A 26,250-nucleotide genomic window follows, 5' to 3' on the forward strand; every position below is an offset into this window, starting at 1 on the left:
ATTTTTGCGGAGGAAATTATAATATTTTCATAAATAAATAAATTTCGAAGTGAATATCAGGTTCGAATAAAAGGAAGTTACACGTGTTTCTGTTTGAAAAATTTAATGCATTTATCCGTATTCCTTGCATTATGTATCCGTACAAATAAAATCTGATAAATCTTCTTATATTGGATAGAATTTACTGGAAGTTCATAAATATTTCTTTACATTTCACCCATTGTGTACGTAATACTCGTAAAGCTCGTAAATACTCGATAAGATAAGATAAGAGATGTTTGAAAATTATTATTTATATATTTTTTTTAATAAAATTGATTTTAACGTCAGTTATGATGGCAGTGACTATATAGTATAGACACAATTGTATTTAATAGAGAGGGTTTCGAACAGTACGGAAATGCAACAACAAAACATTTTTTTTTTAAATTAATTTTACTAATTAAAATAAAATCATAATTGACATTAAAATCACATTTAATATAGAATTATAATGGAAATAAATATAAATAAAAAAATATATTCAATTTCCAGTCTCTATATTACTTTCCTAGATTATATTCTTATACAAGAAAGCACAACATAAAATAAAACAATAAATAATGCAAGCACAAAAAAATAATATTAAAATTAAAAATAATTATAATTAATTAAGTCAATTATTCTACAGCTGGTTTATGATTTTGTTCTAATATAACATAGATTAACAAAAAACCACAAGTTGGAACATATAAGTCAAGTACGGTTTTAGGTCAGTTGGCACTGACTCTGAGCTTCACATTTGGCAGGTTACGAGTTCAACCCTTGGCACTTGCAGTATCAAAAAATTATTTATTGATTATTTACTGATTTATTAGTACTGAAAAGTGAAAAGGAATTGTATATGTTCACTAATAGTCAGGCAACTATTAAAGGTATTTTTGCAGTCTGTATCTCATCTAAAATAATTCACGAATGTAGACGATTTATTAACGGACTAAGCTAATAAGTCAAGTTAACTCTAGTGTTGGTTTATGGACATTCTAATATAGCAGAAAACGAACGCGTGGATGTAGGATACCTCCCGTTTTAATCCCTGCTCGTGTCAGCCACAGACGGAAGTTAATCATTTTTTAATATAGACAAGTAGGAATTGGACTCATATTTCTTCAGCAGCCAGAACAAGAGCTACATGGCCTTTATACTTGAAATGTAGCACAATCAACTTCTTAAACAGAAGTAAATTGGAAGTATTTAAGACAAAATCTGTTCTAACAAAATCCTGAACTGTAGAACGACATGGAGTTAGGTGCGGCCTGCACTGGATAATCTCTTGTAATAAATGCCTAGTGGCACTCAAAAAGGCACCGTGGCATTTGTTATGTTTATATCTAATTTTGTCCAGAACCAGACGCCATTCTCTTTCCACTTCACTTGGCTACTTACCAAATGCAATCCAAAGGTAGTACAGTAATTTAGTTTATTCAAAACAACAATTAAAAATGTCTTAAATTAATTAAATTAATATAATAAACTGATACGCTTAAGGATACATCTAAGGAAACAGCTAGGTGCGTCAAAATATCTGATTACAAAACAACTATATAAATTCTTAGTCCAATTACTTCTTCAGACATTTTTGAAAAGCTAATATATTGAACGTAGGGCTTGTAACTCTTTAAGTGGACTTTCTTTTCATTCTGCCTTCTTAAACCAAAATAACCTCTTCGAACTTTAGTTTTAGGAGCAAAATAAACTCATGTGGTTAAGTGCGGTGCCTAGTTCTTTGTGAATTTCTTTGTGAAAAAATTATTTATTAAATCGGAATAATTATAACTAATTATTCCATTAATTGTATAAAACCCTAAATAATATTCATCTTAAAACTCAATCTCTTTTGGTAGAGATTCTAAACAAGAAATTAAATACACTTTTTTATCTATACCTTACTTAAAAATTAATTTGTTTTAATAAACAAAAATAACAGTACTAAGCATTAAATTCTTATGCATTATTTAATTTTCATTGAAATTATGATTTTTTACCTTAAAAATGATACACGTTTTGCACAACAAATTCTCTTTTTTTCTAAGAAAAGCGATTTAAATTTTCTTCCGTAAGCTTTCAAAACGGATTCAAGGAAAATTTAGCTTTCAGCAGATTCAAGGAAAATATATAATCTAAACAACCATAAGAATTTTCTACAAATAAATAGAAAAATACGGGTATCTTCACACAATCACTGGCACTGGCAAATCATCCTTCCACCAAGAAAATAATTCGTTGTAATTTCAAAACTTATACGAATTCCGTAATTAATGGCATAACTAATTAAGCTATGGTGGTTGATAGCTTGGTGTTGCCATATGTTGCAAGATAATTAAATTTAATTATTGTTGAAAAGAAAACAAAAAAAATAAAATGTCAGGACTAAGGATTCAAGCACATGTTAATTAAGTTTATCATTTTCCCACTCACATGTATTGTGTATCTTAAAACCATATGTGCCAATGTATATATACAGATTTTTGTCTTTTATTATTATTATTTTTTTTTTCATTTTATCGCAATATATCACATTATAGCTGTGATATGTGTCACACATGTTCACTAAATCAAATTCAATTTTACACTTAATATTAAAATAAGAAAGTAATCTATATTTTGCTAACGTAAAATGAATTGATAATATACAATAAATCGCAAAGAATGGTTATTCGCTTAGATTGCCACAAGACAAAATGTTCGTAATATGTTTTAAAAATAAGTATTTGATATAAACAATCGAGCTTATAATACATAGACGAAAAAATCCGAAAAGTCAATATATATAATATTTAAGTCATCATCAAAATTTTCCCCAACAACTGAGCGGGTTTCATTGCAAGCTTAAGACACAATATATAGGTATATAACATAATACAGATTATTAGCTTTTAAAAAAGTTTTATTTTATTAAAAGTTAACTAGATAGATTTAAAGATAAATAATAGTGACGAAAAAATCCGAAAAATCAATATATATAATCATTGTCATGATCAAAATTTTCCCCAACAACTGAGCGGGGTCATTGCAAGCTTAAGACACAATTTATAATATATAGGTATAGAACATAATACAGATTATAAGCTATTAAAAAAGTTTTATTTTATTAAAAATTAACGAGATAGATTTAAAGATAAATAACAGTGACTCACCCTGTCATTTCAAACAGAGGAGTGTGTTCATTAGGTCTTTAGTATCACAGTTTATCTTCACCAGAAACAGAAAGCATTCCGCTTTACAAATAAATATCATTCGTTAAGAAATTCGTTACAGCAGTTGAGGCTAAGACCTCCAACCCTAGAACACTACTCTTAACTGAAGACAAAGTCGAGAAGTTGAGAGTTAGCTTAAAGAATTCTTGCTATTCTACAGAAATATTATACAATCTATACAACAAAAAACAATGTATCAAAATTTAGGATGACCCAAAATCTTTGCAGTAATCTTCCAAAATTAAGTAAATTCTTCAAATGCTACAGATTTTACTGGGCTACAGATAAGTGACAATTCTCTTTATTCTCTTTATCATATTCTATTTAATATTATTATGAGTCATATATATGTCCATAGTAATTATCACTTATCCGTGGCTCAGTAAAATATTATAATATCTGAAAAATGTGCATTCCTAAAAAGACTAAGACCAAGGTTTTATAAACATCCAAAATTTTGTTGTTTTAACTGAAGATTTTTGTCAGATAGAGTATGTTTTGCCACCCTATATAACGGTTGATATTAAAAGTGAACTCATTATCTCCCATATAATTTCGCAAGATTGACAGATTGAACTGGTCTCAAATCAAAGTTCACAAAAAATGTAAACGTTTCTGTACTGGTTAGAGTACAAATAGATCACTCCCTAATACAAATCAATATCAATACATCAGCAATAAGATCTTCAGACATGTGTCGGAATTGCTGTCATGTATGGTTTAGAGACTCTCTTTGAAGAGTTGACAAATATCTCTATTGAAGAATCTCTTCTCTTATTTTTTTTCTACACTTTTTTACTGTTGCAATCTTTAGATCCGCGTGAAGATTTCTAATCCTAATGGACATTGAAATATCTGCCTTTATCGGTAAAAACTGTATAAGACACTAGATTCAAGGCATCATCTAAATTAATTAAATTGAAAGAGATTCTACAACATTTATTAGGTGGAATCTTTCAAACTGTCAAATTAACAGTGGTACAATACGAATTGATCATTTGTTTTATTGATAGAATTCCAAAATATGTGACATCTTTAACATATCTCATATACTTTCAAAGCATATTGTAGATGTTGACTTTTATTTCTTCTTTTAATCCTTGCTCTTGACAGAGCGTGATGCCGTGATATAGAAATATGATTTTAAGTTGAGAAATTTAAATAATAAGTTTACTTATAATCTTGGTTTCTTTAGCGAATGTGCACTGCAAGGCTTTAAACTGAATGTGTGAACCAGAACACCTATTTAGCTTTCAGTGACAGAATATTAATAGTTTTCTTATAATCTTCTTTTAATCTTCTAAGCTTAAAAGTGGATAAATGCACCAAAGTACTCATTTAGCTTTCTATATCAAAATATTTTAGTTTTTCAAAACTTTATGAGGAAGATGTGTAATATATAACTCTTAATTGAAGATCATCAAATCAAAAGATGAAAATATATAGCCTAACATTATCAAACCAATGTCAAACTCAATTTTTTTGCTATATATGTTTTCTAAATTCTCTATATTGATATTATTATTTCCTAAATAAATGATTTTTTCTTGTAGAAATCTTATATATAGTTTTCACTTTTATATGTACTAGGTTAGGTTATTTTCGAAAGGCGCGTGCTAACCTTGTTAAACAATTTGGTTTTTCAGATGAAGTTGAGGAGATCCGATAAGTTTGCTTTCGTTATCTCTTCCAAGGCAGTGAAAAAGCGATCCCCGGGACATTGAAGTCGCCTTGTCTGAAGTCCTGGACAGAGACAGAGAAAGTGGTTGATAGATTCTACCTCCTCTTCATCTTGGCAACTCCTGCATAATCCGCTTGTTGGATTTCGCCACCGTTGGAGCATAGATGCAATGGCACAGTGCCCCGTTATTACTCCAGTAAGCACACGAACTGCAGGTTTGCTGAAGCCTGAAAGGCTTTTCGTTTTATATGTCCTAACATCCATAATAATATTACATCCGATTTTATTGGATCTTAAACGAGTACTCCTTTGTTTCCTTGTTCTGTTTTTTATGAACAATTTTGCGTTGGTGTCATCCAATGTGCTCATTCACCATTATTATCTGCTTAAAATCTTTACAAAATACTTTTACGGATTTATTCAAAATATGCAATCCAAACTTAAGTCGAATTGTTGCCAAAGAAATGTTTTATTGCCAAAGCAGAGCGGCAGATAAACCTGAAATATCACATTTTGCGTGTGATATATTTTTAAACGTCGAGGAGTTAAAAATAAGCTCTATGAACGTTAATACGAAATTTATAAAAAGTTTCCCCAATAAAAGCAAATGTCTGCGACTTTCCACAAGGTAAAAATACATTAATGCGAAGCTAAAAATAAAGTAAAATTCCCTTTATTGATTTATCTTGTACTCGTATTAAAAACGGAAGTATGTCACAGGTTGGAAAACCTTGTTAATATTATTAAACAGGAAATTTAATAACTCTAATTAAGGTACGGAAATACGTAACCAGATATGAAAGTAGATAAACTAACAGCGCACAATATCCCAAAGAAATTGATTTACAAATACATAATTTATGGTAAATACATTAAAATTTTGCAAAGGAAATGAAACCGAAAAAAAAACACTTCATTTTTAAACATGCATTATTTTTTAATTAATTAAAATTATAAATAATTCGAAATAAAAAATTAAATGTTTAGTGAAATTTTTATTCAAACAGCTTCAAAATGCGTCGCTCATCAACCCGTAATCGCTCCAGTTCCGTAGCGGGCACAGCATTTAGTTTAAATGCCATGAATGCTGCAACCACCAATGCTGCTGCTAATCTAAATGGTAGAGTATCGAACTCATCCTCACCAAACCCAACAGAGAGCACTGATTATTATAATACCCGTCGAGAATCACTTATAAAACCCACTTGGCAACACATCACGCCTGGACAAATACCACCAAAAACTTTGGATAAAATAAATGGCATCACATCCGATGATTCTGATGATGATGACTTTCCGAAACGTCCCAGTATTGTGATGCATTACTATACCAATAACAATAACAATAGCCAATTGCATTTGGGCAACAATAGTAATAGTGGTGGGCTATTGGCACGTAAGGAGTCTATAGCTTTTAATGCGCGTTGTGCAACTGATTTGCTTGCTCATAAAGATACATCGACCGTAACAAAATTGTTCAGTGGCAGTAGTGGAAGTGGCAATGCTACTGGGACTGCTGTAGCTGGTAACAGCAGTAAAGTTAGTGATGTGGATACTACTACTGCTATTGATGATGGAAATGGTGGCGTTAATCTATGTAAAAATGCTGGACGTGCGCTTATGCGTATGATAACGAACCAGGCCACAAGTAGTGTTGATGAAGATGACTATGACGTTTTGGGGAAGGTGAAGAACTTTGTTGCAATGATTTTCAATTAAATTTATAAACTTTCGGTTTTCCAGTTGTTAAACATTATTTTAATTAATTTAAAACTGTTTTAATTTTAATTATGGAGATCAATGAAATGCTTTTGTGTGCTTGTGATGAGTATATAAATAATGAATGTCGTAATGTATATTTATTTCGAATGAATATCGAGTAAAAGTTTAAATATAATTTAAGTACACATATATGAAACATATATATGAAGTTAGTTTGATTAGTAAGTAATAAAATCAAAAAAAAGATATGTAAGAAAAGTTTTCTACTAACTTTTTATAAAAAAACATCACTTTCCAGTTTTAAACATTTATTCTAATGGTTTTCCACTGCCACTTTAAAAATTTATACAAAAACACATTGTATACCCATTCTATTGTGGTACTTATTTAATCAATAATCGCATGTACCTTTACCTCACTATTTTATAGTGCAAAATGATGAATTTTTTCAGTCCTATCCTTAGTTATTACATTATTCGAGCATTATGCGCTATAAGGACCATTTTATACAGACAGGCGTATAACTTTTCACAAAGACATGTTGTTCAAAGAGTCAAATTTCAATTGTCAATTTCCTACTTTTACTACTCTTTCGGTACGTTTTTTTTTTGACGCACTTTAAAATATATTAATTTTTGTGTGGATATGCGTACATATCCATACAAAAAATACACATATTTACTCCTAATAGCTGCCAATTCAGATTTTTATTACTAATCAACACTGTTTTGACCAACCTGACGTGACCATGACTCTCTATATAACATAGTCTTAAGACAATTTGGTGGTCATTCAAGTATAGATGTTAAATATTATTTAATTCCTTAATAAAAAATCTTCTATACATAATTGCCTTTTCCACAAAATTAAAAATTATATTCCTATTCCCATTCTATCTTCTACGTCATTTAAGCAACACCAAAAACGTATGAAGTAATCGATTAGGAGTAATGCTGACAAGTAAATACGAATAGGAGTAATGCTGACAAGTAAATATCGATTTCAATGATTTTTTCCTTGTCTTATTGAAACAACATTTCCTTTTAATAATCATTTTTTCATTATTTAGACCCAAACATATTCTAACAATTTCAAACATTTTGCTTCGTTTTATTTTTTAAGCATAATTCACTAATATTCACTTTCACAATTATTCATTTTCAATGATTATAAGCTGTCGTAAAAACTGAATTTTTTTTAATTTCTAATAAAACGAGATACTGTACAAAGCTCTGTTGAGGTTGTGGAAACGTTGACCACAAAATTTCTACCACTTTTTTAATAAACCCAAACTTACATACATTAAGACTGAAAAGTTTTCGGAAATTCTCATTTAAAATTCGCGCGCTGTATATTTTTCGATATTTTAAGTTTATGTAGTTTGGCAGCACTGTCCTTAATTACTATGCCAAAAATGAGCGCGATCTGTCAGACAGTTCGTTTACGGCAGCTGTTGAAACCAGTTCACCTCAGTAGTGCGTTGCGAAATGTCTTCGACGGTCGTACGACCGTCCTGAAAGGCTTTGTACCACTCATAAACTTGAGTTTTCGATAAAACTGATTCCCCATAAGCCTTTTGTAGCATTCGCAACGATTCTGCACACGAAATTTCGTTCGAAACACAAAATTTGATGCAAACTCTTTGTTCAATATTTTTTTCCATTGTTTTTTTCGCAACGCACTACTGAGGTGAACTGGTTTCAACAGCTGCCGTAAACGAACTGTCTGACAGATCGCGCTCATTTTTGGCATAGTAATTGTCCTTAATTGCTGCCACACTACATAAACTTAAAATATCGAAAAATATACAGCGCGCGAATTTTAAATGAGAATTTCCGAAAACTTTTCGGTCTTAATGTACAAATTGTCATCCATCTCTCTATTAAATAGCCTCGTCATAAAGAAATTTTTAGTGGGATTGTTGAAAATTTTACTAACAACCCCACTAAACAGTGATTGTGTCCGTTGCTGGTACTCTCACAATATTTCAGTCGGAATATCGCACATATTTGATTGAAATGTCGTTAGATTTATAGGTTAACCTAAGGTTAACCGAGATATTCTTAGCACATTTTTAAACAGTGGCCTGAAAATAACACAGAAAGCTCACAATTTTATTTATAACCAATAACAACCATTGTGCCTCTTGCTAGTATTTTCACAACATTTAAGAATCGAAATGTCAGTGCATTCGGTCGGTGCATTTATTGGTCAACCTTAGGTTAATCCAGATATTCTTGGCATATTTTGTAATGGTGGCTTAAAAATTCCCCAGAGATCACGCAGTTTTACTCATAAACAAACTCCCATTGTGTATCTCGCTATTATTTTCACAACGTTTAAGAATCCAATAAAATGTTGATGAATATAACGGTTAACCTGAGGTTAATTGGCATATTTTATTGGCATATTTTTAAATAGCTGCCTAACAATAGTGCAGAAAGCACACAGTTTTAACAGCCATTGTGCTTCTCGCTATTTTTGCAACATTCAAATCAAAATGTAGTAAGTCTTTAAATAATATGTCAGTGTATTTATTAGTTAACCTGTGGTTAACTGAGACATTCTGGGCATATTTTGCAATGGCAACATAAAAATTTCACAGAAATCACACAGTTTTACAAACACCCATTGTGTATTTCTCTAATATTTTCACAAGGTTTACAAATCGAATAAAATGTTAATGCATTTAATGATTAAGTACAGAGAGCACATAGTTCAAACTATATATTTATAAAATATTTTATTTACTATCAGAATAACTGGTCATTCTATTTTGCTCTCACTCTCACTAACATATTTCATGAGAATTTTATTTTCTTACCCGCTTTTCTATAGTAAAGCGGTTAGACCTATAAAAAGGTATACCGGTTTTTACTGCATTTCATAGGCAGAAGAGAAAATGTCAATTATCTGTTCTGTTACTGCTCGGCGCTTTTTTAAAGGTTGATATTTCATTTAAAGAGTACCCTCTTTATACGTCTTTCCTACTCATTGAAATAGGCGTTAAATGCAATATTTTTGACGAATTCCATTCCATTAAGAATTGCAGTCAATTTCAGATCTTAAGTATATTTTATGCTGTTTATAATGCACTATTCTACAAATTTTTTTTCTTTATTATAGCACTTTTTAGAAGATGTGCATTTAATTTAAGAATCACTGGAATATGTATAGCTCTTAACAACATTAAAAATTTCATTATGGGAAGTGAACAGTGGTTCAGTAAACTCGCACACGTATTACTTAATATCTATCTATTCATAGTTGAGATTGCACTATTCATATCCAATAAAGAATGTTTAAAAAAAAATTTCACTTTATATAAGAATTGCATTAAATTTCTCATTTAAATTTATTTTATGCAGTTCATAATGCACTATTCTATTAAATTTTTTTTTTCCTTTATTGTAACTACCAACATCACATCTTGCTAACTACGCCCATGGAAATTACATAGCTTATTCCTTTATTAAATATTTCTGAAAAATATTTTGTAATTGTAAACTACATAAATGTATCTCAATTTACTTCTGTGGAAATATAGCTTCAAGCTATAAATTAAATAGTAAAACAAATTCCATTCCATGCAAACATTTAGTCGTAAATCATAACATACCGTACAAATTCTCTGTAAATTAATAATATTAGAGAATATAATTTGTATTTAATTTTAAAAGGATTAAATTTAAGCATAACAAGCAAATAATAATTTAAGTAAAAATAATAAACTTTTGCTTCAGGAGCAATAATTGGAATCAATTTTTGTCACTCATACGCCCACACCACTACCAATCAGCCAACCAATTGTCAAATCAACGCTCTAAGTGTGAACGTGTTAACTTCATGTTAAAAAGTTAACGATTTTTGTGTAATGTAATTATAATATCGCATTTCCTACACCGAAACTTACATTTAGACAACCTCAAAAGCTGAAACCTTTACCACACATAATGCCTAAAATTCTGTTTTCAGTAAAATTCAGTAAAATTATTCAAGTGAAAAATGTCAGCTATGTTTACTGACACGAAGGTTAGACACAACAGCTTAACACCATAATTCCGGGAAGTACTAGGCGTAGTATTAGCGTGCCTTCGGCGTAGTTGAACGTGCCAATCAAAACAAAACAATTACCAAACCACAGGAATATGAAAGCGTATACCAACAATGCTCGAAGTATCTCAAATTCTTAAAACTTTTAAATCAAAACTTCAGCAGCTGCCGCTACTTTGAATAGTAATGCTGCTTTGTTCTGTGATTGTCAGTTTGTTGTCCTTTGATAAGGATGAATTCCTGCTAATAAGACAGCAACTGTTTGGCATGTTCTTGACTTGAGATACACTTTGTGCTCTGAAACATTTTTCTATTAAGCGTTGTTTGCTCTCTGACTTGGGCGCAAACTTCTTAACTTATTTTACTTTTCTACTTGTTGCGCTAATAAAACCTTTTATTCAAATGCCAATAAAAAATAAACAGAAAAGAATTTCTATAGATCAGAAAGGAAAATTTCAAAAATATTTTAGAAAAGTTAAATTGGTTTTTTATATTTCAATATTAAATTTTTTGTATCGTAAAGTTTTTCGATATTTTTTCCTTTATATCTTACAAGGATATTTCTTTGTTAGCCATAAAGTTACAAAAAATACGTTGCTTTAAGGTATATAATGTGTCTAGACATATCATAAATGTTCTTGTAATTCGTTTGAAGTAATTTTTCTTCGAAAAAATTAAAAAACAATTATCTTCAAAATGAGCAATTAAAGGGAAATAATAATAATTTTTGTCCTTTTAAGTATTTTATTCTGAAGCACAAAAAAGCATAAAGTGGTATAACCGTTCCTTTAAAAGGAACTTCAAATACTCATTTTAAATATTATTATTATTTATTATTGACTAGTGGGGATTATAATTATTGGCATAGTCTTAAATAAATAAAATTTACATTACAATCTTAAAAAGTTTGCAAACTCAAAAAAGTTTTCCGATCTTCTTGCTCTGGGACGTATCTTATAATTTGATGAAGAATTGGGAAATCACTTTTTATTAGCTATATATATATATATATATGAGGAAGAACATAATTATTTATCACATATTATCACATAATATAAGATAGGTGAAGAAGAAAAAAGTTATCCAAGTATTTATCATTTAAATATTCTACAGTCAAACTAACATAACTCGAACTAAAAAGAGTGCCACAGGGTTTAGAGAGCAAATTACATAAAATTCTGCTTCCATAACTCAAACTTCTATAACTCGAATAAAAATATTGTCTTTAATATATTCTTCTTCTTCTTCATTCTTCTTAATTCTTTAAGTCGAATTTTTGTTTTAAGTAAGAATCCATTTTGGTCTTAGGGGAAGTCTCTTATGTTGCTTCATTGTGCAAAAGCCAGCCGCTGACACAGTGGTTTAAAGTGAATAAAATAATTTCTAATGCTACTTATACGATAAAATTGAGCTTGACAAATAAATTTGTGCATCAAGGTTTCCTACAGATGCCGATATTATACAGCATTATAGCTCGATTCTAAGTGCGACGGAAAATAATGATCAGAGTTCAGTGGATGCAATTGCTCATCAGCCTTCCAAGAATGAAGTAGAAGACTCATTCAAAATTCTGAAATTTTATTTGCACAAAAAAGATGCTACAACTGTTTATCACTATTTGGCTTGGAATAAAAACTAAAATCCCACGCCCTAATTTCTGAGTATATTACTCCACTATGAATTTTGTGCTGAATTTGATTTCAAATAAATAAAGATAAACATCTTAAAATGTAATTCCAGCTTCTTTCAAAAATAAAAAAAAAATAAAACAATTCTCTAACTCGAAATCTCCATAAGTCGAACCTTTTCTTTGCAAAATATGTTAGTACTTCGAGTTATGGAAGTTTGACTGTATTTGTTTATCACTTGTATTCCCGTAATACGAAAGCGGTTCTGTGGAGGGAATAAGTAACTTCGGAGAGATAATATTTTAGTCAGTATTTACAAACTAATATGCTAGGGAGTCGGATACTTCATTAAATTAGCTCATTAAATGGTTATACTGCCGAATTCCGCTTCTTATATCGAATATTGCTAAAAAAGTTCTCAAGGATATCTTGATTCCATATACCATATAAATTAGTTGGTTGGTTGGTTTTAGTCGCAGTAGAGTCAAATCTTCTGTTCAAGTAGTAGGTAAATGTAAAATCTCAAATATCAAGAGGGATAATTGGGTTTGATATACATTTTGTGCTTCAATTACTTCAATGGCGCATGCCACACTTAAGTAATTTTGGAGGATTAATTTTGTTGCATAAGGTTTTAATGCTTGCTACACTTGATGAATTCTGCAGATTGAAAATTCTTATAAATGAACTATACTTGGTTTTCCGGTCATTATTCCTTTCTGGTATTGAAAATAAAATGCATAATTGGGTTTGATATGCATTTTGTGCTTCAGTTACTTCAATGGCCCATGCCACACTTGAGTAATTTTGGAGAATTAATTTTGTTACATAAATTTTTAATGCTTGCTACACTTGATGAATTCTGCAGATTGAAAATTATTATATATGAAGTATGCTTGATTTTGCGATCACTATTCCTTTCTGGTATTGAGAATAAAATGTTCATGTAAATGCAAAATTTCAAATATCAAGTGGGATAATTGGGTTCATTACCTTTTTAACAGCATCAGAGCTTAAGTAATACTTCAATTCACTGAATGCAATAGATTGTATGAAAACTGTTATAAAAACTACTATTAATCCTTAAGTTTAGTGAAGTGTGACGTAGGCTTCTAAGCAGAAAAATTCTATAAATCACTAACACAAACTAACATAACATAACCGACTGTATTGAACATTCTCACCTATTACTTGGTTCTTGTGCCAAGGAGCCAGTGTGTGCAGAAGTAAAATGTTTACCAACACTTGCAATTTCAACATTTAATACGAAGACAATAACAGCAGAAAAAAATTGAGAACAATTGTTGTTTGTGTAGCGAACAACGGTTGAAAGCAATTGTTGTTTGTGTAGCAATCAAATACTTATTGGAAAATATATGTAAACGAATGTGTGCGTATGAAAGTGTGTTTGTGTGAAGGAAACATATTTTATATTGCTTTTATAGAGTTTAAAAAGTATTCATGCCAAGCATAACAGCTTATGCTTCCTGGCTTAGTACTGAAATGAATGAGTTTTTATCTTTTCATATGTTTGCTATAAGAATTTTTTTAATACAAGATTTCTAGGAAAAGATGTGTTTTTATTTTTTTACTTTTGAAATTTAAAATTTTTTTTTTTCAATATTTTAAAAATTTAAAGAAGAAAATATAAGACAAATATGAATATAAAACCTTTTGTTGTTTATTGTTGTTATAATAGTTTTTTATTGTACTCATTTTTCCTTATTTTTTGTTTTTGTATTTTTAAGCTTTTTTAAAATTGCCATTGTATGCTGTTTAAGTCCTTCTTTCTTTGTAAACAATGTTCTGTTGTACATATAAATAATAAGAAAAATACAATAAAATACACAAAAAAGAAAACACTTTAAAACGAACACAAATACACACATACACTAATTTGGCTTTTTTGTTAAGTCCTCCCATTCCAATCAACTGCTTAAATGGAATTTTATTTACTATGTCTTGTTTTTTCTTTTCTTTTTTTATTTCTTCCTCTACATTCTCTACTTCAATTATTAACAGGTGATTATGCTTGGTGACTCTGGAGTTGGAAAGACTTGCCTGTTGATCAGATTTCGCGACGGCAAATACATGCCAAACTATTATATTACAACAGTTGGCATTGACTTTAGGGTAAGACTACCACATACACATTGTTATTTATATAGTAGATATGTATGTCTTGTTGTGTCATCTCCTTTAGCTATTTGAGTGTGTTTATTTATGTTATTGCTGTCTGTCAACTCTTACCAGCTGTTAACATTACTGAGTGCCTTTACTGTTAGCAGCTAATAATGTCTACAACTTTTATTGATGTGTATTTTTATTGCTGTTAAATTTTCTTTCTTATTTGTAATTGTGTTTTAATCTAAAATTTTCTTTTCGCTAAATGTTTTATGAAATCCTTAAAAATATAAAGTAAAACATAATTTTATTATGTATAATTGCTTATTTAAACTTTAAGTATCAAAAGCTTTATGGATTAGTAGCAGTTTCTACTCCTTTTTAAAAAAATGTTCGCTGCGTTTCTTTATAACTGCTTTCAGTTCATTTAATGCACACAAAGTAAAAGATTAGTAAAGGTAAAAATTATATTAGAAAGAAATAAAAATAAGTATGAATGTAATCTTAATTGGGTTTAAATCTATGTCAAAGCATTATATATAATTTAAAGGCTGATTATATATATTATATATAAAAAGAGTTTAGTAAAGGATAACTAAAAATCCTTAATGCATTAATGCTTAAAAAAATTCTCAAAGTATATCGTTTATTAATGCATTTTAAAAATTTTAGCAGAATTAAAAACTACAAAATTAAATTTAATTTATACAAGACTCGGTATATATACAAATGCAAACTGTAGATACTGTGAAGAGAATTAGGAGTCGGCCACACATGTTAGAATGCACTGCGCTAATGCTTATACGAAATAAGCTCCTGGGAATGTATATTCTTATGGAAGTGGCAACAAAACTCTGTAAAGTAGGTTCTATAATAAGGGGACACAATAGACCCGACGGTCGCAATGCCACATCCCATAACAATAATAATAAGCTTAAATTATAAATTTTATATTATTTATTTATTTTTTTTATTTATATAATTTTATTAATTTGCTATTTAAAGCCAGAATTCTTATGATAAGATTTTGAAAAAAATTTCCTGGCCCAGTATTTTTATCTGGATACAGATCAAAGTCAACCAGTCTATTAGAAGGTTCTTGCTATATTCATGCATTTGCTCTAAACTCATTGAAAAGTTTTGATATGAAACTAAGATAGAAATTTTTGGATCAGTATTCTCTTCTGAACATAGATTAATTGGGGTCAGTTAATTAGTAAAATAAAAGTGTAGACTTCTTTTAGGCAGTGGCGATAAATTATGACCTCCTCCTAGACTCAGTTAAGATGCACTATTAGATCATTAATCAATAAGTTGACTAAACTTTAACATTTTTTTTTACATAATTATCTTTCAATTAGATTTAAGTTTATCAAAGAATAAATTTTTGAGTTCTGTCAAATTATTGTTAATTTTTAGACTCTAAAATAATAAAAATCCGGAGCGTGAATCAATATTAAACTAAAGCCGTTATGAACTGGAATCTCGACTCTCAACCAAAGTAATGTTCAGATACTATATAAAATGATTTTATAAACGATGAGTAATTGTGAAGTACTGTTGTACTTCTTTTCTTTAGATACCTACATTACCTATGGTATTTTATTGTGTCATATGTGCTGAAATAAATACTAATTACAATGAGATAACGCAATATCTATTGCGACGTATGCGTCTAAATAAGCACTAATTACAATAAGACAATGAAATATCTGTTGTGGAGTTTACGCCTAAATAAATACTAATTGAAATAGTCTATTGCGGAGTTTACGCCTAAATTACGCACTAATTACACTGAGACAATGAAATATCTGTTGCGGTGTATGCGCCTAAATAAACACTAATTGCAATAAAATAATGCAATATCTGTCGCAAAGTTGTGCCTAAATAAATACTAATTGCAATAAGTTGATACAATGTCTGTTGCGAAGTTTGCACCTAAATACATAGCATAAGATAATTAAGGCTATTTCTCAGCCTTCAGATGTATGTTCATACTTGAACAGACACTCAACCAAACTACTTCAGAGAGTTTTCAGAACCCAAAACACATATTAGTTTATTATTTGAACATATCTTAAATTCTTGTAATAAAAACTTTAAAAGTACTGTGTTTTTTTTTTCACCTCCATTGATTTCAATTATTTTTCATACATATATGAATAACGTAACAAATGACTAAGTAAATGACCATAAGTAGTAAAACCTTTTAAAATGTTTATTGTAAGTTCAATTAAAAAAGGATATACTTTTCCATATAAGTATATTTTATAAATATCTGTATTATTCTTTTTCAATAATAATGCTGACTACAAAAAGTTTAATTTTTTTTTACATTGTACTATTTAAACCATTTATAAAAGCAAATAATTACCTTATTACTATATATTACTTAGGATATAAATTTTTTATATTGAATTTACAATAGATTTTGAAATCAATGAATCTTACAACATTCAACATAAATACAACCACATCATAATGAATAAAATTTATTTCTTTTGAAAGGAATCCTGTGCTTTTACTTGACAAATAATATTGTGAAGTTACCATGACAATGGTGCCATTATAAAATATATCGTTGTCTTCAATAATAAAAAAAAATAAAATATTTATACGTTTTCCTTCACGAAAAATTATTTTCATATTTGCAAGCACACAAATAAAAATTTGTTACTCATACGCACCGTTTGACCGATAATTTTTGCAAATAATATAAAATTCATTAATGCTGACAGAAATTTCATTTTTTTTTTTTTATTTTGGTAAATATGCTATAAATAATTAATAAATTTGATAAACAGATTTCGCAATAACATGCAATAATCTTTTATTTATTTACCTTGTTTTTGTAGCTTTGTAGCTTAACGTAAGTTGAGGAAAATCAATCAATATTTTTGAAATAAAAACATAAAAAAATTAAAAATTTAAAATTTTGTTCAAAATTGCTTTGCAAATTTATACAAAATCAAAAATTTATGGAAAATATATAAAATTAAAAGATTTAAATTTTTAATCAAAATTGTTTTGCAAATTTATACATAAACCAAAAATATATATAAAGTATATATGTAGGTATATAAATTGCAGAAATCGTCAAGTTATAACAATCAATTATATGTTTTACGTTTACACATTTTTTGAGTAGAATACAACTTTAAATAATTAAAAATATTAACATTTTAATATCACGAAAACATTAATTAGTATAGGAATAGGAATAAACTAGCTCCCGGAGCTAGCGGAGCACTGCGACCATGATTGATCTTTTGTGCTGCAACAGACACTAACCGAACAGGAAATATTCCGCCTTTCGAATGAAAGCCAGAATGTCGGCCGTTGAGGGCCTCATAATGTCAGAAGAGCAGATAGTTTTAGATCCAGAGGCCTCCTCCTAGCCCAAATCAAGGCTGGGCAGTCACAGAGAATGTGGCTGAAAGTCTCGTCTGCTTTTAAACAGAGTCGATAATCTATCTTTTTGGACTGATAACGCAGTCGATGGTGACCTGTTAAATATCCCACCAGCAGCCTCAACTCTATTCTGCTGAATAAGGATACCATACTATAACTGTAGGGACAAACCAGCTCTTTAATTAGACAGTTACCTGAAGTGTCGCGACTTTAATTAGTCTTTCTTCTTCTTATTTGGCACTACAGTCCAGTGTGAATCTTGGCCTCCCTCACGATCTGCCTTTTTCTATCCCGATCTTCTGCTAATCTCTTCCAGTTCAGTTCTTGGCCTACCTCTGTGCCTGATTGTTATCGACTTTGCGTTCTATATGCTGCTCGGCTTTCTCTTCAATCCAATTCTTAATAAATGAGCAACCTATTGTAGCCTTTGCGAGTAAATGTATCTCACTATATTTTCGTTTCTTACTAGTTCTTCAATTTTATTATTTGTTCGTCTTTGAGTATTATATTAATTAGTTATTATATTCATTATATTTATGTATATATATAAGTCCTATTGAAGTCTTATTTTCGCTATTTCACTTAATTTAAACTTAAATTGAATCCTTTTCAGTAATCGGTGGGTATCCATAAAGTAGCTTTCTTTAATCTTTTAAAATTTTCTGCTTTTATTAAATACTTTTTTTTTTGTTAATATATTTTAACATCTTTTACCTTTTCGAGCCTTATGCAATTATCTTCTTTATTGAGCAGTCAAGTACACTTGCGTTTTTAATCACCCTTTTTATCATTTACTGCCATTAACATGACGAACAATTGATATGAAATTCGAGAAGCTATAATCTGTAATTTCGTCGAGATATCTTTAATTAAATTATTTCCCATTAAAAGTGAAAAGGAAAATTTATTTGTGTTCATTGTCATAAATTCTTAAGAATTTACATAAGCATGTGTATTATATTTATCTTAATTTTATTGTTTACACTGTGAATTAACTTAAAATTTATGTTCATTGATGAGAAAATACTCTAAATTTAATTAAAATACGAGTATAAAGAAATTATTCTATATAAATATTCTTTACAAAAGTTTATCTTCCAAATAATCTGTATAAGATGAATTTGATGAATTTGATGAATTTATTCATGTGAAAAATTCTTTCGAAAGGTGTGGAAAATTTGTTTTATTGAAAATTGCTCTTCCAAAATAAATTGTAAATTAAGATAGCTAAAAAAAATCTGATGTATGCAATTTATTGATAAAATATTATTAAAATTAAGTTAACGCCTACAATAGGTTTATGCATGCGAAAGCATTTTTCGAAAGCATTTTTACACTGCAAAAAAAAATTGTCCTTTATGAAAAGGCGTGCATGCATAATGAAAATATCTTTTTTTATTTTATTTTATATAGTGCAAAATTTTAAATAATAAAAATAAATATTCCACTCAATTGAAAAATAAATTCAATGTCAAGTTCAGTTATATAATATGTTTTATTATTTTATATAATATTTTACAAAATATATATATTTATATTCTATTGCATACTTTATTAAGTGGAAACAAAAATTTCAATCAAGCAATGTTGCACATATAAATATTAATAAAAAAAAGACTTAATATTTAATATATATATATGTATATATATATACTGCTATATATATACTGTGAACTATAAAAAAAATAAATAAAATATATACTTTATATTTGTTAAAGCAAAAAAAATTCAAAAAATTCGTTAGTCGCTACAGGTATTGCAATATTACAAATGTTATTTTATATATAAAAATATTTTTATTTCTTGATTTTCTATGTTATAATATTACTAGGATTTCAGATAATATGACACTTGAAACGTGTTTTATGAACAAATTCTTTTAATGAATAAAATGACCCATCAGGAAATTTGAGAATAATTTTATAAAAAATGTGTGGTATATCTAACGGCAGTATATATATGTATATATTGTATTATTTCTCAGTAAATTGAAACGTTAAAAATATATTCAGTTTATGAAATGAAATTAAAAAATATATTAAATAAAAAAATAATAATATATAATTGTGTTTTTAATAGAATAAAGTGGTAGTTGTGGATAATACACGAGTGAAGTTACAAATATGGGATACAGCCGGACAGGAACGTTTTCGTAGTGTCACCCATGCATACTACAGAGATGCACATGGTAAGCTTAAATTTATAAATAGTTTATTATATATAATATATTTTAAAAACTGAGAATATACAAAACTATTTGTGGTAGTACTTTAAATACCAATAATTACTGTGTAAACCTTATCAGATAATGTTATTATATCAGATAATATTATGCCAAATATTTTTACACTCTGTAAACTTAAACTATCAATTATTTTTTATTTTTTTCATATTTCTTTCATTAAGTTGACAATCTTAATATATCTTAAGAGATCACTAATAAATACAATTACCGAGAAACTAAAAAATAGTGATGTAATCACGGTTGCCACTTATGGTACTTTAGTACCAAAATTGGTACTTTTTTTTCGTTTGGTACTCATGTTCAAAAAATGGTACATTTTTGACGACCCAACTTCATTGTGAATATTTCCAATTAATTTTTTTTATAAATGCAACTTTGCACTATTTTATATTTTGTTCATTTATAACACTATGAAAAACACAGAACGAAAAAATAAAAAGGTCCAATAAAATTTTGGACCTTTTTTTAGAGAAATGGTACCTTTTTAAACCAATTTTGGTACAGGAAAAAATTTTCAAGTGGCAACCGTGGATGTAATCTACTCAAGTCTTATTAAGCGACATAAAAACTGGTACTGCAGTCTGGTACTGGAAAGCAAAACATATATTGTTAAAATAATCGAATATTGGAATTAACAGAACAAATACTCTTACTATGAAAGTAGAGACGTATTATCCCAAAATTGTTTTGTAGTTTTCATAATAACTTAAATCAAGTTGTTCACCGCTGAGTCCAAGTAATTCTTAAAGACAACTTGAGAATTATATTTTTTTAACTGTACGTTATAAGCTAAGCTAATGCTTAAATAAACTCAAAATCTTGTCTATTGCGTTCTATATAGAGTGGGACATTGGAACAGTGATCTCACTGAAGTGAAGGATAAGCCGAAGTAGACCATGAAACAACTTAGGTTCTTTTTCGTCCTTCGATTTTCGGGATATGGTTATTAAGTTAAAGCCAACATGGCTTCTGTTCATTTAACTACATCCCTTGTTAGTGCAAGCAGCTCATTTAGCTTGAGGTTAGCTGACAAGTTATCACCAACACAATGGTGTCCCCCGACACTCATTATCCTGCTTGCCAGTGCTGGGCATTGGCACAATATGTACACTATGGTTTGTTTTTCTTCTAGATATAATCTGCAAGTGTCTTTCTCAACAACAGCTATATTTTTGAGGTGATATTTAAAGTTTTCGTATCCAGTATATAATGAGATCAGCCTACTTAGGGTGCTCCGCGGATAGCTACGCATTTTAATGGCTTCACAGATCATCAATTTTGGCATCATAAGTTTAACTGTCTACAAGTGCTCATCTCTTTTCACCTGCTAAGATAAAATGAGGCTTTCCACTTACCAACATAAGCCGCAGTTATATTGTAGTCTAATAGTATTATGGGCTCTGGGCCCGCAGAAGCTATAGTTTGATACTTGCTTTGCAAATTCATCTGTCTTTTCATTTTGCTCAATACCAATGTTTCATTTCCATGAGCTTCGTGAGACATAATTGTACTAAGCTGTTGGATACTGTTGCTTGATTGTTCACCGCTATCAGAATCTTTTTCTGATATATCTGATAACCCAATAGTTAAAGAGAGCGCACGCTACCTTTAGTTATTTCGAGTAAAGTCTAGCTCCAGCAAATGTCATTCTTTTTACATTCATCATGTGGAAGGTTGTCTACTATGAGTGTACAATAGGACACTTCTGTTCCATTATTGCGATCTCTAAATTTTACAAATAGGAAGAGCAGTCCGCAAATCATGTGCTGGAAAAGTGCCCTGACTCATGAACAAATCAAACACTAATTTGCATTTATGTATATCATCCGATAACAATAAACAAATAGACAAACAATTTACTGATGATTTTAGGGATGATTGTTTAATAAATAATTGGTAATATGTGTTCCCAGTTTTTTTTCATTAGATAGTTGAGACAAAAGTAATGTATTATCAGAGTGTGTATTCTTTAAATGACCGAAAGAATTTTGAGGATAATTTTGAAAAATAAAATATTTGTCTGATAAAGACTCCTTCATTTATAGCAAACACATTTTACAACAATATAAGAGAAACCAATAAACTTTATATTAAAGTAAAAACTATTTAAAACTTGTTATATTCAAACTTATTAATTTTAAAGCAATTATACTAAAAGAGAATTATAATTTTAAATTTATGTATTTATTTATGTATTCAAAATAATAATAAAATTTTAATTCTTCAACAGTTTAAATGATTTGGCTTATAAAAATCAAATGATTGACTCGAATGATTGTTTACTTTGATATAAAATTGTTGGGCTTACTGAAATTCACTTAGAGAAGTTTTTCACCGATTAAGTACTAAAGTTCCATGCCGTTGAAGTTATGAATCGACCCAAAAAATGGCAAGCATTCATAAATATTAATGGCCAATATATTCTTAATTGAAATTGATTTTCAATAAAGTAAATTTGTACTGGTGTAGGAAATTATTTTTCATCATTAATGCAATAAAGTTATAAACAATTATAAGACCTATTATATTATACGTTACTTCAAGATGTTACTTTTAATAATTATCAATTAACTTAGAATAGAATAGAAATAAATGGGGTACAAGCTCCCAATGGAGCAGAGCACTGCGACCAGATTGATCTTTTATGCTACAACTGACCCTAACCGAACAGAAGACATTCCGCTTTTCGAATGAAAGCCAGAATGTCGTCCGTTGAGGAAATCCTAATGTCAGAGGGAGAGAGCAGCCCTCCTCCCAGTGACCTCCTCCTTGCCCAGATCAAGGCTGGGCAGTCACAGAGAATGTGACTGGTAGTCTTATCTGCTTTTAAGCAGAGTTGACAATCCGTCTTCTCGGACAGACCCATCTTATTAAAGTTATAATGCAGTCCATGGTGACCCGTTAAATATCAATTAACTTAGTCTCTAGATAAATATCAACGAAAGATCATAGAAAGATTTTTATGTATATGTTGTATTCCATTTTATAAATCCTACATATGTACTAATAGAGTTTACCTAAAGTGAGTGTTTTAATCTATACCTAAAGCAAACTACTTTAATGATGGCAATGGGAACATGTTATTAAATTTGTATAGAGTTCATGTGAAATGAGTTCATGAGTAATTTTTATGTAATGAATATTAGTCTTCGTTTTTATCTGCGTTCTACAATAAATAATTCTATCTCCATCCATATGTCATAAGGCCCAATCTTTTGAAAGAATGTTAGAAAAGAACAACACAAAATAAGCACTTCTACTGATGGCAACTCTGGAAAAATTGGAAATTTTTGTTTTGATACTTGACGGGTTTTTATATCCAAATACACATATTTGCAAAATACATAAATTTAAAGTTAAAGTTTCGAAAATGAATAATAATAATTTTAACACAAAAATTCTTAACAGAATAGTTAACAAAAACGAAGCTTCAAACACTACTATTCACCAGCTAGAAATTGCACAAAGCCAGGCTCTGAGAAGACTTTTCAAAGTTCCATGGTACATTAGGACGAATGACGTCCTCAGGGACATCAAGATTGATCCCATCAAAAAATACATAATAAATAGAGCCCTGAAATTATTTGCGAAAACTGGCAGACTTACCAACACCGCGTTATTAAATCTCAGAACGGTTCCAGGCTCTTTGGGGAGGTATGCAGATCTGAGGTCAATTATTGCTTAGTCTGATGAAGTGATAAACAATAATCTAGTCAAGATGTAAAGAGGGGTTTTGAAAATACCTCGAGTTAAAAAAGAGTATAAGTGCTTAAGTCCACTAGCTCAAAACAGCTTCAACATAATAAAAACGAAATACGAATAATTAACAAAAACATATGTTGACAGTTAACTGGAAATTTTGTACGTACATACATCCAAAAATCATTCACAATAGACAAATTTTTACTTTGGGCAATCATACGATTTAAGCTGCTTATTAGTTAAGCGGTTTGAAGGAAATTGGACTAAATAAGCGAGCAGTGTTGTTGTTTCATACGTTATTTTTCAAATAAGCGGTTGTTTTTTTTGCGATATGCTTACAAAAGTATAAGCCTACAGTTAATTTAATGTTTTTTTTTTATTAAACCTTTCCATGTTATAAATCCTGTATTTGTTTATGTTTGTTATTAATAAAGAAGTAACAACGTATTGCTTGTTCACAGTTTTATTTATTAAAATGCAAGTTAGTAAGTAAGTAAGTAATATAAATTATAAATTTAGTTGCATATCTTAAAAGTGATATATGACAATGTAATAAGAGGGTTGCCATATTCGACAGTTTAAATAGATTTCAGTTGAAATACGTAATTTGTATATAATTTGTAGTTGTATAATTGTATTTCATTTCATTTCTACAGTATTGAAGTAAATTTGATATCTACAAATGAACTTAATATTTTCATTTATAAAGAAAAGTAATTTTAAATAAAATCTTACATTAAAAAAATTAATGAAATTATATACTTTACTTGTCCTTTAATTATAGCTCTGCTGCTTCTCTATGATGTTACGAATAAGACAACCTATGACAACATACGAGCCTGGTTGGGTGAAATTCGAGAATATGCTCAAGATGACGTCGTCATTGTGCTAATTGGTTTGTAGACATGAAAACCAACTTAAATAGATAAAAACGAACTTTTCAAATAAAACTTTTGTAATTAGTGCAGAATTTTGCATTTGCCACTTAATTACGTATTAATTATCGAAATGAAATACAATTTAAATTGCCTTTTGCTGACACTTCACTCTGATTAAGTAACCGTAGTGTGTGATTTCCATCAATCTAAAGTGATGAAGTTTGAAAATTTTACTTAAATAATTTTTAAATTCAAATTAAAGTTCAGTACTATTTCCGCAGTACTGAAATAGTACATAAATTTATTTATTTATTTGCTTATGTGTCAAGAGTTCGCAGGTCGGTTTCTAGTGATACCGCGCGCCGCAATTTGTAATTACTTTAGTTTAATTAAAACTAAATGAAAAACTTTTTCTAGGCAACAAAGCGGATTGCAGCAACAGTGAACGGCAGGTGAAGCGTGAAGATGGTGAAAGATTGGCCCGGGAGCATAATGTACCCTTTATGGAGACGTCAGCAAAAACGGGTCTAAATGTGGAATTGGCATTTGCGGCGGTTGCCAGGTAACTTTCAATTTCCTTTCAAAACTTAATTTACTATGGTTTTTTTTTGTGCTGCTTCGAAGCACAATTTTCACTTTGTTTGACATTTTATGTCTTGAAAAAATTTTATTGAAAAAAAAAAAAATTTTTATATAATATTGTTAAAAAAAAAATTGATAATAATGAACTTTTCAGGCAACTTAAAAGCCGTGGCAATGACAATGGCGATGATGGAAAATTCAATGTGCATGATTTTGTACGAGACAATACCAGAGCTCGTACCATTTGCGCTCAGTGCAAGTCAATGTAATTTACTTATTTTTTTAATTTTTTTTTTTTGTAACATCCTTACTCTTAAGTTTATTAAATTATGTTTATTTCAACAAATTTTTTCCTTAACTACAAGCAGAAGGAAAACTTATTTTAAACTGAACAGCTCCAGTTTAAAAATTGTGAATTAGGCAAAGATTTCACGAGGTACTTTTCCTGCATTTCCCGCTTTCCACAAGGCGAAAGGCTTAAAGTGATGGGAAAAGTATCTTGAGACGAAAGTTTGTTAAGAAAAATAAAGACATATTTTAAAATAAATTATCATAGCACATAGTCGTTAAAAGTTCTGCGCAGAAGTTTAAGATAATTTGCATACTTTTCAAGTAAACAAAAGTATTGAAAGGATTTTTTGTTAGTTGTCTGCAGTTAATGTGAAATAATGCTAAAGTACAAGTATCTCTTAACGACCATTGCTATACCGTAATTTTTGCAACTGTAAGTCCACTTACTTTATAGAGGCAATAACTACGCAAAAACAAAAACTTAAAAAAAAATTAAAATAAAACAATAAATACAACTGAAATCAATATTAAGAATAATGGACAATTTTAAAATTTTGTATGTTAAATAAATACAACTTAAAACACTATTAAGGATAATAAATAATTTAAAAATATTGTGTATTAAATTTCTACTTCAACTCTACATTTAAATATTTTCAATACCAAAAACTAATAAAACTGACACTGAATGCATTAA

The 26,250-nt window shown here is 29.3% G+C and overlaps 1 protein-coding gene across 2 annotated transcripts in view; it reads left to right on the forward strand.

Moving 5' to 3' along the window:
- LOC119673449 (ras-related protein Rab-26-like) overlaps positions 1-25,568 on the forward strand; it is a 57,630-nt gene extending 32,062 nt beyond the window's left edge. The window contains exons 1-6 of one of the 2 annotated variants that reach the window (XM_038084727.1): positions 5,955-6,603; positions 14,343-14,453; positions 19,935-20,043; positions 24,587-24,697; positions 25,098-25,242; positions 25,417-25,568. In XM_038084727.1, the coding sequence (XP_037940655.1) occupies positions 5,998-6,603; positions 14,343-14,453; positions 19,935-20,043; positions 24,587-24,697; positions 25,098-25,242; positions 25,417-25,531 (1,197 nt within the window). In that variant the 5' untranslated portion in view covers positions 5,955-5,997 and the 3' untranslated portion in view covers positions 25,532-25,568. Of the gene's footprint in view, positions 1-5,954; positions 6,604-14,342; positions 14,454-19,934; positions 20,044-24,586; positions 24,698-25,097; positions 25,243-25,416 lie in introns of those variants that run through there. The other variant, XM_038084728.1, reaches the window with a different exon arrangement.
- Positions 25,569-26,250: the final 682 nt, after the last annotated feature.

The sequence above is a fragment of the Teleopsis dalmanni genome, chromosome 1 (genome assembly GCF_002237135.1).
Source record: "Teleopsis dalmanni isolate 2A chromosome 1, ASM223713v2, whole genome shotgun sequence".
NCBI classification, from domain to species: Eukaryota; Metazoa; Arthropoda; class Insecta; order Diptera; family Diopsidae; genus Teleopsis; species Teleopsis dalmanni.